Here is a 16491-nt window from a genome sequence, read left to right on the forward strand (position 1 = left end):
TCCATTTGCCATCTTAGTATTTCTGTACTAACTTTGTGTCATTTTTTGGTGAGTGATCTCTGGTTGTTTCATACATGTGTATATGTTTTACCTTTTCTGATTTTCCTTCTGTGCCTTTGTGCCCTTAACTTTTCCTCAAACTTTTCCTGGCCACAAAACAAATGATCTTATAAAAGGCAATGCGATATAATGAAAACTCTGGTTTGGAAGTGGGAGTAATCTGAGTTTAGATCCTACTTCTGTCACCATTTGCTAGGTTATAGAAATTAATTAACCTCACTGAGCCTCAGTCCTCTCATTTGTAATTTAATACATAAAAGACTTGTTTCACAGAATTGTCAGGAGAATAAATTAGATAGTGGATGGAAAGTCTATCAGGATCTAAAAACTTTATATGAGCATCTTCTATTGTATGATTATACACCAAAAGTCAATCACCAAACATACATTAAGTACCTATTAAGTGTTAGATGTGGGATTTTACAATGATTTCTATTCCCTAGGAAATCCCCTTCTCTATGTCTTATGAGATGATTTTTTCATGAGTTACTGTGACTGAACAATTCCATCATTTGTCTAAAAATAAGCCATTAGGCCCCAAACTGAAGCCTTCCTACCTTGGTAAGACCTGCCAGAGATCTTGTGCTCTGCTGAGTCTTTGGGAAGTTAGAGCTGTTCAAAAATCAGAGCTCCAGACAGAATCACAGCTTCTCAGAGATGTGAAGAAACCCAGGGCCCATCAAAATCTAGGCCAATCAATACCTAAATAATAATCTTCCCTATATCATGCACAATGAGTAAGCATGGAGCCCTTGCTTGGCAATATCTAGTGAGAGAAAATTTACACCTCTTGAGGCCATTCATTCTATCTTTCATAGTTAGGAATATTTTCTTGATGGCAAACTTAAACTGGCCTCTGACATTTCTGCTTCCTGCTTCCCATTCTACTTCTGGGATCAAGAACCACCAGGCTAATCTCTATTCCATTGAATTGTCATTTAAATTCCCAAATACAGGTTATCAATTCTTGTCCAAATCCTTATCTTCTGTAGGCTAACTATCCCGTTCTTTCCAAAGATCTTCATACCATGAACTTGAATCCTTTTATTCCTAGATAATCTCCACCTTCTTAATGTCATTCCTAAAATTAAATCTAAATCTCAAAATAAAATCTAATATTCTTGATATGGTCTGACAGTAGGACTGTCATTTTCCTGATTCTGGGCATTCTATCTCTCTGTTTCCTGGTTGCTATGTTGCATTAACTCATCTTTTGTTTTTTTCAGTCCACTAAAATCCTCTGATGTCTAGCCATGACTTAAACCATTGTATAGTTGAGACATTGACTTTTTGAACCTAAGGATGAGATTTTACATTGATTCCTGTTAAATTTCATCATACCAATTTGGTCCAATGTTGAATATTGCTCTGGAGACCATCAAGTAAAAGCCGAGTGACCACTTGGCAGTGATCCCTATTCAGATAGTCTCAGATGTTCATTTTATGTGGAGTGTCTATAGTTTTTAGAATCAAGGGTCAACATGTCATATTGGGCCATCATGAGAGAAGCCCTTATGAAAGAAAAGTATAACAATCAGTTGAGGAAGGTAGGAGGTAGAAAATCTGATCTCTGATATACATTGACTTGTATGACTGTGATCAAGCCATTTAATCTTATCATGTCCCCAAGCAACTCGGTAAGACTAGGGGAGAGAACTTCTAAACTTACAGTTTCTCACACTGATAAAATCATAGGTCCACATTAAAAAAAAAACAAAAAACAACAACAACAACAACTTATATTTACATAATGCTTTTTATATTTTACATAATTATCTTGTTAGATTCTTACAACAATCCCATCAGGAAGAAAAGTAGCATATTTAATTATCTTTTTTTTTTTTTTTTACAACATTAAGGGTCAGAAAAGTGAAATAATTTGTCCATGTGGGACGTGTTGAATTACCCTATGGATTCATAACCTTGAAAATTTGGATTCTCTGGTCTGAGAATGTTGCATTTCCCACTCATAGCAGGAGACTGGCTGATTGAAAGTCATCTTTCTGCAGGATCAAGATATAGGGAGGTATAGTGAAAAGAACATTGAGTTTGTAATTTCCCCAGAAAGCAAGAAATTCAATATAGGTTAAACAAGTGAAATTTTCTAAACATATTTCCATATTGAAAAAAAGGTGAAAATACTATGTTTTGATCCATATTCAGTCTCCATAGTTCTCTCTCTGGAGGTGTCTGGCACTTTCTATATTACAAGTCTATTGGAACTGCCGTGAATCAACTCATTGGTGAAAAGAACCATGTCCAAAACTGTTGATCATCTTGTTACTGTGTACAATGTTCTCTTGGTTCTGCTCACCTCACATACCATCAGTTCATGTCTTTCCAGACTTTTCTGAAATCAGCTTGCTCTTCATTTCTTACAGAACAGTAATAATATTCTATTACATTCATAGCCCATGACTTATTTAACCATTCCTCAGTTGATGGACATCCCCTAAATTTCCAGTTCCTTGCCACTATAAAAAGGGCTGCTACAAACATTTTTACAAATGTGAGTCCTTTTCCCTCTTTTATAATCTCTTTGGGATACAGACCTAGTAGACACTGCTGAATCAGAGAGTATGCAGAACCCTTCCACCTCTGACATTCTAAAGGCCTTTCCAGATTTGACATTTTGTTTTTAAAGGTCTCCTTCAATTTGACATTTTGTGCTCTAAAAACCATCTTCTGCCATTGCATATTCTAAGCTCCCTCTTAGCTCTGACATTCTCTTCTCTAAGGCTTCTCCAAGCTTGAACATTTTACCTTCCAAGGGGCCTTGCCAGTTCTGCCCCCTGTGTGTTTTAGCATTCCAACTCTAACACTCTATGATGCCAATAAGAGTCCTAGAATGTCACAGTCACATCTGCTGCCAGTATGTATTGTCCCAGGGAAGATTTATTTCCGAAACAAGAAAGGTAAAGGTGAGATCCCCTGCTGGCCCAGCAGAACACATTGAGGAAGATTCCTTCAGTGTCTTGTTTCCACCATTCCTCTGTTATTATCCAATTACAATAAACTCATCACAACACCCCAGTGTTAGTTGATCTCTGTCAGCCCTGAAGCTAATGAGAATTCAGGGCACTTGCATAACCAAGCAAAGGTGACAAATTAATTCCCTTTTGAGATGGAATTTTCTGAGCTAACTCATTCAAACAACAGTTCAGGAGACCTATGGGGTGCTTCCCCTATCTGTGGGCCAGAAATCTTCTGATGACCCAGACAGCTCTGCGTGTGCTCGAGGGTTGGAATTTTGATGTGGGGAGGCTCTGGAGGTCTGGGTCTGTCCATTCACTTCTCCAAGGGAATCTAGCCTGCGGTCTTTCTGGTTGGGGCAGCAACATAGTAGAGAGATCAAGGCTTGGTCTTCTCTAGCAGAACACTTTGAAATGTGGCTATGACAGAGGGAACGAGATCTACTAAAGTTATTTGAAACCACTGGCCTGTTAACTTCATAGTGGAAGTTGGCAAAATGGTGAAGGTAGGGTGGGGGTAGACCCATGCAATCAAGTAATGAGCTTGAGCCTCATTACTGGGTCCATAGGGGAACTGAAGCCCTGACCTTGGTTTCTTTAATGCTTGGCTCCTGGCTCCATTCAGCTGTCTAGGCAGTCTCTCCATAAAAATCGGATATTCACCCCCCTCATACACAGACACATATGTATATATATATATATATTCATATATATGTTATATATACATATCTATACTATATGTATATATGCTATATACAGTATAGTATATACTATATATACTACATATGTATATACTACACCTATATAAGCATATTATATATATATATACATATATATAAAATATGTAAGCGCATTCATTAAATGATCTTTCTCCTCTCTCTCCCTCTGTATCTGTCTGTTTCCCTCCCCCTTTTTCTGTTTCCCTCTCTCTCTCCTTTCTCTCTCTGTTTCTGTCACTCTTCTCAATCTCTGTCTTCATCTCCTTTTTCTGTGTGTATCCCTCTGTTTCTATATCTGTCTTCTCATCCTCTCTCTGTGTGTGACTCTCCTCTTTCTCTTCTTTTTCTGTTTATCTATTTGTCTCTTGTACCATAAGGTTTTAAAAAACTATGGCCAGTCTTGATCTTGTTTGATCCTCAAAACAATCTTATGACAGGGTCTACTATTAAAAATACTTAAGACTTTATGTATTTTAAGGTGTGCAAAACATTTTATAAATATTATCTTTTATGATCCTCACAATAAGCCTGGGAGGTAGATGCTGTTGCTATTCCCATTTAACAGATGAGAAAACTGAGGCAAACAAGAGAAGTGACTCACTCAGGATCACATAGTATGTGTCTTGAGACCAGATGTGAACTCAGATCTTCCTAAATCTGGGTTCAGCATTCTATTCACTGAGCTCCTTAGATATTACAATTATTATTTATTGCTTTCATTTCATTACTCTTGTTATCATTGGCTAGAGAGGCAGTATGATGTGTTGGATAGAGAACTAGCATCAGAATCAGGAAGAAATAGATTCAAATCCTATGTTTGACACTTCCTGGCCAGTCATTTAACCTCAGAGTGCCTGTAGTAAATGACAACTTTACAAAAGCAGTGGTCTCTCTGAGTTGGTAGAAGTGACTGCCATCTCACTGGGAGTTTCCTTCTCTAAAATAGTTACAAATCTGGTTCCCCAAAATCTGCTATTAGGATAATAATAATATCACATAATTTTACCGAATCTCAAAGAACAATCTCCTTAGTTTATAGATGATACAATTGAAGTTCAGACTAAATAGAGAAAAGCAAGGACAAAGACTCCAGGTCCTACTCTCTCCTAGTAAGTGAACAAGAACTATGACCTTATTTTGAAAATGAGGTCTAAGATAAAAAAATGCAACAGAATCTACTATTTTTAAGTGCTCTGGCTCTTTTCATCCATTGCTCTCCTAAAAAGGGAAAGCACTAAGAAGTCCTTACTGCCTTGTGATCCTTAATCTCAATGGAGATCTGAAGATGTTTGGTAATTTGATTAGGATCAGGAGCAAAAGGGGGCAGGACAAGGAATTGGAGGTGGGATTAATGGCATGTTCTTTTGTCTACAGCCTATCTGCCTAGACCTTGTTACAAAGCAAGCTTGTGTGGTACAGTGAAAAACCTTAAGAGCTGTGGGCTTCTCTTCCACCTACTCAGTGGGGGATCTTGGAAATTCTCTACTCTTAGATTCAATCAGTGAATGATAGAGTTGGAAAGAATTGTAGAGATAAGCTCAACCATCCTTTTCACAGGTTCTTATCCTCTTCCTCTTGGAACTACTATAAGAACTACTTACCTGGACACTGTCTCTAGTCCAGTGGTCCTCATACTTTTTAAATAGGGGCCAGTTCCCTGTCCCTCAGACTGTGGGAGAGCCGGACTAGAGTAAAAACAAAACCTCATGCTCTGTCTCCGCCCCTCAGCCCATTTGCCATAACTCGACAGGAGCATAAACGTCCTCAGTGGGCCACATGTGGCCCGTGGGCTGTAGTTTGAGAACCTCTGCTCTAGTTTCTCTTCATTCCAATCCATCCTCCATAAAACTGCCAGAATGATCTTCCTAAAGCACGTGTCTGACTTTGTTATTTCCCTGCTCAAGAACGTGTACTGGCTTTTTCTTGTTTTGCGGTTAAAAGACAAAATCCTCAGGTTGGCATTTCCAGCCCTCTACAATGTGATTCTAGTCAAACTTGGAGAACTTGTTCTTTATTCTTTTTCTTGCACCTTATGTCCTGGGCAAACTAGCCTGTGCTTGCTGTTTCCAGTGCATAATATCCCATTTTCTGTTCTTGTGCTTTTTTCCCCCTGAGGCAGTTGAGGTTAAGTGACTTGCCCAGGGTCATACAGCTAGTAAGTGTTAAGTGTCTGAGACCAGATTTGAACTCAGGTCTTCCTGAGACCAGATTTGAACTCAGGCCTTCCTGACTTCAGGACTAGTGCTCTATCCACTGCACTACCTAGCTGCCCCTGCCCTTGTACTTTTGTACAGGCTGTACTCATTCCTGTTAGCATTCCCTGTTCATCTCTCATCTCACAATTCCTATTTTCTTTCTATGTTTGGCTCAAGTGCTATCTTCTATAGAAAGCCCACCCTGACCTTCAATCCCTATTTTCTTTCAATATTTGGCTCAAGTGCTATCTTCTATAGAAAGCCCACCCTGACCTTCAATCACTCTATGGATTCATAACCTTAAAAATTTGGATTCTCTGGCCTGAGAATGTTGGATTTCCCACCCATACCAGGAGACTGGTTGATTGAAAGTCATCTTTCTGCAGGATCAAGATATAGGGAGGTATAGTGAGAGGCTAGTGTACTGCCTGCAAAAATACATTATGTATGTATGTATGTTTATATATTTACTTTCCTAGGTACATGTTTTTCTGGTAGAACGTAAATATCTTGTAGGATTTTTTCTTTATATCTCCAGCACCTTGGATAGCGCATGGCACATCACACTAAAGGAATGAATGAATGAATGATTTTCTTTTATATTGTACTCTGGGCCTGTTTCCTCTTCTGAAAAATTAAAGGGTTGGTAAAAATGATCTGTGAGAACCCTCTCCACTCCAAATTTGAGCAGTTCTATAAATACATAATTATAGATTATGTATAGATATATTAATTATGTATCTCACTTCACAAAGACCAGGATGTACCCTCCCCTCTTCAGCTTTCTACCAATCCAAGTCAGTCGCTCTCCTCACCTTTTTCTGACTGTTGATCATTTTCTTGGTCCCTTTGGTGAAGTCAATTCTCCCCTTCAAGTGCTGCTCAAACTGTCCATAGGTCATGTTCCCCTGCTCCATCAGGATGTGTGGTATGTGAGGCTCTAGGTGGGGAGGAAGGAAGGGTCAGAATAACAAATATGGCTAAGCTGAATACTGGAGCTGAGGGAGACTGGAGGAAGCTCATGGAAAAGTTAGGGTAGGGAATGAAGTATTCCTCAAAAGATGGGAGATCATTCTTTGCCCACTCTGGTCTGGAGGGCCTGATGATGAACCACTCACAGAACAGTATGTTCTAGTGACTGGGAGTCAAAGGGCCTGGGGTTCATATCCAGATTTTATCATTTCTGAATTATGTTACTATAAATAAGTCACATTGGGTCTCATTTTCTTCTCTGAAAACAAGGGGATTGGTTTAGATGGGAGGTTCTCTAAGTGTGGTCTGAAGACCCTTAAGGATTTCTGAGACCTTTTCAGAGAGTCTGTGAGGGCAAAACTATTTTTACAATCATATTATGATGTTATTTGCCTACTAAAATACTCCTCCCTTTTCCAACTACATATCTGTGGGAGGTCGAATTTTCTTCATACACTTCAACTGAAAAAAAAAATATCACAAGAGATTAAATGCAGGATCAGGTAGGAGAATATATATCTGTCTTCTAATAAGCCATACTTTAAAGCCATACTTGCAAACATATGCAAAACAATACCATAATTCTCAGGTTTGTTTCTGAAAATATAACTTTCATTAAAATAGATTAGTTATGTAAACATGTAACAGGTTTAGTATTGTTATTATGAGTTAAGGTTTTAAAATTTTATCAGTTTTAGTTTCTAATATAGTAAATATTACTAGGTAAGACTTAAATAAATAAAAGCTTTTTGGTTTGGGAGACCTGCTGTACCAGATGATCTGAAGGGCCTTTAAGGCCTAGATCAAAGCAACAGAGAGATTTTGCAATGGATAGAGTGCTCAGCTTGGATGTAGGAAGGTCTAAAATCAAATCCAGCCTCAGACATATAGTAGCTATGTGATCTTAGGCAAATTATTTAAGTTTTGCCTACATCAATTATTTCCCCATAGGTAAAATGAGTAGATTGGATTTAATTGTCTATAATTCTTCTAGCTCAAAACCTATGATGTTATGTTTCTAAAGATTTCTAAAAAGATGGGCCAAGAAGAAGTTTAATTGGAATTGTAATAGTTTGAAGGAAAGAATGTCCCACCCTCATTGCTTTTTATTCAATTAATGATTCTTACTAATATGGTACTAAATTTGGCTGCTTTATGCTGCAGGAGTGGGGATGCCGTCAGTGTTAGTATCAGGGTTTTTCACTGACCCATTTCAAGACTACACCAGGGCCTAGGAAAGGATGTGGAGAATTTGAGGCTGCCCTACCAGTGGGGTGAATAAGAATCTCCACAGGCCTGTCAAAAGTATGCTTGTTGGCCAGCGTGACGATGATGCTCTTGGCAGAGTGGGCGGATGGGGAGGCATCTGCTCGGATCTCATGGGTGGGACTTTCAACTCCTGAATGGGACAGAAAGAAACAGTGAGACACACATGGTGGTACGGGATGGGTTGGGAGAGAAGGAGAGAGGGAAGCAGAGAGATAAGGGCATATAGTCTACAATGAGAGGATAGACTCCAAGATAGTGTGGGAAGAGAGCTGGGAATCTAAGATCCTGAATTCAAGTTTTTGCTTTGACATTAACTCATTGTGTGACCAGAGGCAGTCCCCTTCAGATCTCTGGCTCTTGGTGTTATCTGCTGTAAAATGAAAGGGTTAGGCCAGATGACCTCTGTTACCTCTTTGAGTTTTGCCATTCCATGTTCTAATGACCTTAGATCTAATGATCTAAGTATTCTTCTTAAGGTTCCATTCTGTGATTGCCATCATGGCATGGAAATTTGAGACTTTCCAGGGGAAGCAACCGACTAATGTGCCATTCTCATGGAATGCCCATTTGAGAGGCTGCCAGGCTAGTAACCCTGGAAGCCCTTAAGGTTGGAGGATAAGGAACAATGTGATTTACAGAAATTACTAGCTAGGTGGTAAAGTGGAGACTTGAGTTCAAATCAAGCCTATAGAAACTACTAGTTAGGTGGTAAAGTAAAGACAAGTTCAAATAAAGCTTGTGTGATCTGGGAGAGTCATTTATCCTCTATCTCCCTCAGTTTTCTTAACTATAAAAGGAGGATAATAGCAGCATTCACTTCCAAAAGTTGTGATAGGAATTAAATGAGACAATATTTGTGAAGTACTTAACATAATACCTGGCACATAGTAGACATGGTACTTAAATCAATACTCCTTCTTATTGTCTTGTGCATGAGTTCAGATCCCCTCCTTCCTCAGCCCTTCCTTCCAACAGATGGTCTAGGAGAAGGGCAGCGGGAGCCAAGAAAAGACATGGTGACCACTCACCTGCGAGGAGGTAAGGTCCTCGGATCTCTAGTTGGAAGTTAAACTCATACTCCATGGGGTTGATGACTTCATTTTCTAATAGCTGGGTTATACACAGGGGCTTGCTGGTTTGCTCAAAGTTCTTGGGCACACAAATATGTTTGCTTCTGTAAGGAAAAGGGAAAACAGTTTGGGAACAATACGGGCTTTGGAGTCTGGAAAAGATAGCAATAGAGTAGGGGAAAGGCCAGTTGTAGTCAGGGGGATTGGACCAATAAGTTAGAGACATAGGGAACCAGCCAAAGGACTGGCAGAGGGCTCTGTGTTTCTCCTTGCCTCCACTCTAAGCTCTAGGCCTGATGCCACTTTGGGAGGAGGAGGGATTTGACTCAATATACTCCAAAAGGGTTGGTTAGCAAGAATGGATAAGAGAAATTCTGAGGAAAAAGACACCCGCATAGGAGTGCAACTAAAAAGCCAAAAATCAAACTTGAGGCAGGGATTGGAGAAGAGACTACAGAGATGATTCTGTGGTCCCTGCTAGGTTTCAGTCAAAAATAGGGAGCTACAGAGGAGAGGGGGCCATGGAGTGGTCCATGAGCATGAGATGCACTGGGATGGAGCAGGAAAAGTCCTGAACTGGGAGTCAGATGACCTGAAGGGCCTTCTCAGCTCTGACATTCCCTCTTCTTAGGGCCTTTCCATCTTTACTATCCATAATAGTTGCTAGGTATTGGGCATTGAAATTTGCCAATCATGCTGTTGATGGATGTACTATAGATAGTAGTCATAGATGACAAACATTAGGAAGGCATGTCAATTGCAAAACGTGTTCAATTTGGTGCCAGAGAATTCAGGTTCAAGTCTTGTTCCTTCCAAATACTACTGTTACAATCTCAGACACAGAGAGCCGAGGAGTCACGCATAATAGGGAGCTGGCCTTTGCCCCTGTAAAACCTGGGTTCATGTTCTATATACTGGCTGTATGACCAAATTATTTAACCTCTCAGGGAGTGCTTGGCAAATCTCTGAGACTATAAATTTTTTTTTAATTTTTTAAATTAATTTTATAATTATAACATTTTTGACAGTACATATGCCTGGGTAATTTTTTACAACATTATCCCTTGTACTCCCTTCTGTTCCGAATTTTCCCCTCCTTCCCTCCACCCCCTCCCCTAGATGGCAGGCATTCCCATACATATTAAATATGTTATAGTATATCCTAGATAAAATATATGTGTGCAGAACTGAATTTTGTTGTTGTTGTTGTTGTTGTTGTTGTTGTTGTTGTTGTTGTTGCAAAGGAAGAATTGGATTTGAAAGGTAAAAATAACCTGGGAAGAAAAACAAAAAATGCAAACAGTTTACACTCATTTCACAGTGTTCCTTCTCTGGGTGTAGCTGATTCTGTCCATCATTGATCAATTGGAATTGGATTAGCTCTTCTCTATGTTGAAGATATCCACTTCCATCAGAATACATCCTCATACAGTATCATTGTTGAAGTGTATAATGATCCCCTAGTTCTGCTTGTTTCACTCAGCATCAGTTGATGTAAGTGTCTCCAAGACTCTCTGTATTCATCCTGCTGGTCATTTCTTACAGAATAATAATATTCCATCACATTCATATACCATAATTTACCCAACCATTCTCCAATTGATGGACATCCATTCATTTTCTAGTTTCTAGCCACTACAAAAAAGGGCTGCCACAAACATTTTGGCACATACAGGTCCCTTTCCCTTCTTCAGTATTTCCTTGGGATATAAGCCCAGTAGTAGCACTGCTGGATCAAAGGGCATGCAGTTTGATAACTTTTGGGGCATAATTCCAGATTGTTCTCCAGAATGGCTGGATTCTTTCACAACTCCACCAACAATGCATCAGTGTCCCAGTTTTCCCACATCCCCTCCAACATTCATCATTATTTGTTCCTGTCATCTTAGCCAATCTGACAGGCGTGTAGTGATATCTCTGAGACTATAAATTACAGAGGAGGAGTTGTCCTGCATCGGCAGAAGGCATTTCCTCATCTGGGACTTCCTTCTATCAATGAAATCACGGAGTCCAGGCTCTGTCTCCTATGATTTTAAGCAATTTACAAAATCTCCATCTCTCAAGGTCAAATTTTCCTCATTTGTAAAATGACAGGGTTGAAGTTAATTGATCTCTGTGGTTCCTTCCATCTTAAAAACCTTTGATTCTATGTTCCTTTACGTGAAAATTTAAAATTCTCTTTTATACTGTGGGACTCAAGGCCATTTTTCCTGCAAATTGTGATTAATATTAATCTCACCTGACCATAAACTGTCCCATGGGATGTGAAAATTTACTTAGAAACTCCAACTTTCCTTAGATTGGAAGCCAGAAGAAGAATCTCAAATGTCTCTGATTCCTTGGAAACATGTAAATCTTCCTCCTCAATCAGTTTGCAAATCCTCTAAATGTGATTTAATCTCTAATCTAACTCTGTTTACCTGTAGAGTTTATTTGAGGAAGTTTGTGTCTTAAGGTATGTAGGAGAGTATAACTATTTAAGTATTCAACTTTTATGACATGGAAGGAGATATGGGATTATAGACCTATCTTCTTAACTTCTTCAGCCTGAGAAGAAGGTACAAGTTTGCAATATATAAATCAATTATTTCTTTGTCGCTCTGATGTAATTTCGCTCACAAGAAGCTTTGTCAGAATCCTCATTGTGTTTCGATTTTCTCTGAGGTCTGAACCCATGGTAGAGCATAATAATAAAACCTAGGTTTTTGCCTTCATGATTTCTGCTTGGGGCACATCTATATAGTTATTCCTTCCACATCATGGGGGTTATCATTCTGATGTCCTCATGATTTGGAAAATTCAAATTTGTTTGAATTCCCTTTGTACCAGAGAAGACGTTTGAATTAATATAATAAATGTTATGTTGATATCATAAAAAAACTATGTATGCATATGTATATGTATGTGTGTGTGTATATACACTTATATGCGTATGTATGTATATGTTTTATGCATTTCCAAGTTCCTAAACTTTTTCTGTGTTGTCTGCTGGCCTTTGCAAGTTGTCTTTGGCTTCTGAAAAACTCATCAAAAATTCCCATTTAATTTCTTATGCTGTTTTTTATTTCCTTCACAGGCCAATTGTACACTATTTCAAAGTCCGATTCTTTTTGTACAGCAAAATAACTGTTTGGACATGTATATATATATATTGTATTTAACTTATACTTTAACATATTTAACATGTATTGGTCAACCTGCCATCTGGGGGAAGGGGTGGCAGGAAGGAGGGGAAAATTGGAACAAAAGGTTTTGCAACTGTCAATGCTGAAAAATTACCCATGCATAAATCTTGTAAATAAAAAGCTATAATAAAAAATAATTTCTATGCTGACCCATGATTACCAAAATCATGATGGGGAAAGTCACAACATTCTAAAGGTGTTCTATTCCCTACTTCTGAACCCCCTTTGCCCCAATCCTTCTGATAACTCAAGGCCACGGTTTCTGAAAATCCAGATCTGTGCTTCAGTGATTGAGATGGGAGGGGAAAGCAGGGGGCCAAGATTTAGTGTCTTGTGCTCTAGGGCCCAGGCCCATCAATGCTTCATACCAAGGATCAAAGAAAGCTGATGTTTACTGATACTAAAGTAGATACCCCATTTCTATCTTTGAGTGTTAGGATTACTAAGTGAGAACTGAGGAGACGACAGCTCGCTACATTTGAGGGTCTGCCTTCCCTGACAGTCAAGGTCCAGTAGACCCAACGGCTTCAAGAGCAATCCCTTAACTCCTGTTCTTTATCTCCTATTTACCCAAAACTCTGTCCCCAGCTAAAGTAGAAACAAATGGGACAAAACCTCTGCAAAGATAAAAAGTTTTCCCCGCTCCCTCTTCATAGTATTTTGTACCCAGAAATCCCATAAGCATGGACCTCCTTCTCAGATGTGTAAACCCCAGATTTGGTTCAGAAGGATCACTTCCCTTTCCCAAGGCCACCTTCACCTGGCCTCCAAAGAGTACTAGCAGCTTTCATTTATTTTCTCTCTTTCAGAAGAGGGTCTTGTCTGAGGGATTGCCCTCCCATACCCACACTATTTACAGTATGAAAACAATGAGGCAGATCCTATTATTGCTTTCCTCCAAACTGTGAAGAGTCTTGCCTCCTGACATTAGAATGGGGGCAGGGGATGTGTCTCACCCTCGGGAAGCTCGAGCAGAGATGCTGTTATTTGTGTGAGGGACAGGTGGGACACACACAGCTGGCAGCAGGACTCTCACAGCTCCACTGGGCAGAGTCTGAAGTTCTGAAGAGGTGCTGATGAAGATGGAAACACTTTCCAGGGGGCAAATTGTACCCAGGTTGGCCACAAACACGATCCGTTCCAGGTCTTCATCCAAAGTGATCCTGCCTGAGAAGGATATGGGATGGGAAGAGTAACCCAGAAAAACAACTTTCTTAAAGTTGGGACTCAAATGAGTTCAGTTGAATTGAAGTGAAATGAACTGAATTGGGTTCCATTAATTTCAGGATATGTAGTAATATTCATTTCAATTCAGGTCAATTATTTCATTTATTCAAAACAATTTAATTGAATTTAGTTCATTTTAGTCCATTTCAATTCAATTCATTAATTTTTCCTGGGTAACTCCAATATATCTAACATGATTGGGGGACAAGGGAGGAAGACTGTAAGAAAACAATTCTCTTGCATACAATGTTAGAATTACTTAAGATGGTTGTGTAATTTTGCTGAACTGGCTTCTTTATCTCCCTCCCCCCTGTTTTTATTTTTTTTAATAGGAGGTTTAAATAGGAGGACTTACATAGATGATGTAAAAAACCAAAAGATATCAATAAAATCTTTTTGAAGGAAAAGGAAAAAGATGGGAAGGAAAGATAGAAGGGAGGAAAGAAAGAAGAGTAAAAGAAAAAAGAAAGAGAAAAATAGAGAATCCTAGATTGCAATGTATTCAGTGACTAGTGCTGTTCACCAAATAAAAGCAAAAAAATCTGCACAATCTTGTTCCAAATTATCTATCTAGCTTTATTTCATGCTGTTTCATATTTTCTACATTCAAAACAATCTAGACCAATATTTCCCCAAATACTGCCTTCATTTTTTTGCTCCAACTATTGCTCTATGCCTTGGATGCCGCCCTATCCCCATTTGTGGACATTCTGTCCATCTTTGAAGTCTATGAAGTGAATGAAGTCTTCCTCAATGAAGTGAATGGATCTGAGGACTGAAAATTAAGTCATGAAGAAGAGTCTATATGGATGTGTGGAGGTGGGGGATGAATTGTCAAATATAGGAAAATGCAAGAACAATTTGAACATTTTGTGGAGAAAGGATTAGAGAGGATAGAGGCAGAGAAACTGATTAAGAAGCTATTTCAGTAGCCCAGAGGAGACATGATAAGGGGGTGAGTTGGGAGTGCTGGCTCTATAAATAGGGAGAAATATACAGAGATAAGAAATATGGAGATGAAATCAATAATACTTTGTGACTGAATGATCATGAAGTGATGTTGGAGTGAGGAGAGGGAAAAATTGAAGATGACATAAGACTGAGGTGACTGGAAGGATGATGGCATCCTTGATAGTTAATAGGGAAATTAGTAAAAGGATGGCATTTGGAGGATCAGGTTCCATTTGGATATGTTGAGTACTAGTGCTTGCATCAGTCAGGGTGTAGGGGCCCTTCTTGGGTAGACTAAAATCCAGGTCAAGAGAGTAGTGACCACATTTCTTCCTAGATCATACTACTTTGGAAGCACTGAAAATTCATGGACCCCCAGCCCTGAAAACAGTCCATAAAAAACTCTTAAAGCTTGGCATGGTGCCTCCCCAACTTTAGGTGAGCAAAGAATAACTTTAATGTAAAGTTCAAAGTCAAGAAATAGATAAAAAAAGAACATGACCATGAAAAACTACTGTAGTAGCAGAATAGATCAAGACACAAACTCAGAAGACAATAGTGTGAAAACATCTATAAGCAAAACTTCAAAGAAGATAATTGGAGACATGCCCAACAAGAATTCCTAGAAGAGTTTAAGAGGTTAAGAGTAGTAGAAGGAAAAGTGGGAAAATAAAGGAGAGTGATCCAAGGAAATTATAAGAAGCATAAAAATGGTGAAAAAAAGTAATAACACCTTAAAAAAAAGAATCAGCCTAGTGGTAAAAGTAGCATAAAATTTACAGAAGAAAAGAACTCTTTAAAAAGCAGAATAGGTCAACTGAAAAAGGAAACAAAAATTAATTGCAGAAAGGAATTCCTTAAGAAGAATAATTGAACAAATAAACAAAAAGATACAAAAGGTCACTGAAGAAAATAATTCCTTAAAAATTAGAATTGGGTAATTGGAAGCTAATGGCTCCACAAAACATCAAGAAGTAATAAAACAAAGTCAAAAGAATCTAAAAAATTGAATAAAGGTGAAATATTTCACTAGGAAAAAAAACAACTAATCTGGAAAATAGATTGAAGACATACAAAAAGAGCTTATACCATTTCCCAAGAAATTGTCAGGGAAAACTGTCCTGATATTTTAGAATCAGAGAGTAAAATAGACATTGAAAGAATTTACCAATCATGTCCTGAAAAAAATTCTAAGAATATTATAGCCAATTTCCAGAACCCTCATATCAGGAAGAATATTTCAAGCAGCTAGAAAGAAACAATTCAAATACAATAGAGTCATAGTAAGGATCACACAAAATTTAGTGGTGTTTACATTAGAAGAGCAGAGCATTTGGGATGTAATATTGTGGAAAGCAAAAAAAGTTAGGATTACAATTTACTTAGCAAAATTGAATATAATCTTTCAGGGCCAAAATGGATATTTAATGAAATAGAGGGCTTGTCTTGATGTAAATACCAGAGCTGAATATAAAATCTGACATTGGAAAACAAGTTTCAAGAAAAGTATGGAAAGATAAACATGAAAGAGAAATCATAAGGTTTCATATGGTTAAAGTATTTGCATTCCTACATAGGGAGAGGATTCATGTAACTCCTAAGACCTTTCTCATTATTATTGCAGTTAGAGGGAGTCTATATAAACAGAAGGCATGGTTGTGAGTTAATTATGTTGGAATGATCTATTTTTAAAAATGAGTAGGTGAGAAAGAGGGATGCACTGGGCAAAAGGAAAGGGAGAAGTAAAAGGAGGAAATGTTTCTTACATAAAAGAGTTACTCAAGGAAGAACTTTTATAATGGAGAGACATTGACACAGTGCCTCCCACTCCAAGTGAACAGAGAGCAACTTTCATATAAAGTTCAAAGTCA

The 16491-nt window shown here is 38.4% G+C and overlaps 1 protein-coding gene across 3 annotated transcripts in view; it reads right to left on the minus strand.

The window, feature by feature from the left end:
- VWA5B1 (von Willebrand factor A domain containing 5B1) overlaps positions 1-16491 on the minus strand; it is a 117997-nt gene that overhangs the window by 51749 nt on the left and 49757 nt on the right. For all 3 annotated transcript variants that reach the window (XM_074306040.1, XM_074306038.1, XM_074306039.1), the window contains 4 exons: positions 13399-13609; positions 9216-9361; positions 8186-8317; positions 6762-6886 (listed from right to left, as the gene is read on the minus strand). In XM_074306040.1, the coding sequence (XP_074162141.1) occupies positions 6762-6886; positions 8186-8317; positions 9216-9361; positions 13399-13609 (614 nt within the window). The remainder of the gene's footprint in view (positions 1-6761; positions 6887-8185; positions 8318-9215; positions 9362-13398; positions 13610-16491) is intronic.

The sequence above is a fragment of the Sminthopsis crassicaudata genome, chromosome 3 (assembly GCF_048593235.1).
Source record: "Sminthopsis crassicaudata isolate SCR6 chromosome 3, ASM4859323v1, whole genome shotgun sequence".
NCBI lineage: Eukaryota > Metazoa > Chordata > Mammalia > Dasyuromorphia > Dasyuridae > Sminthopsis > Sminthopsis crassicaudata.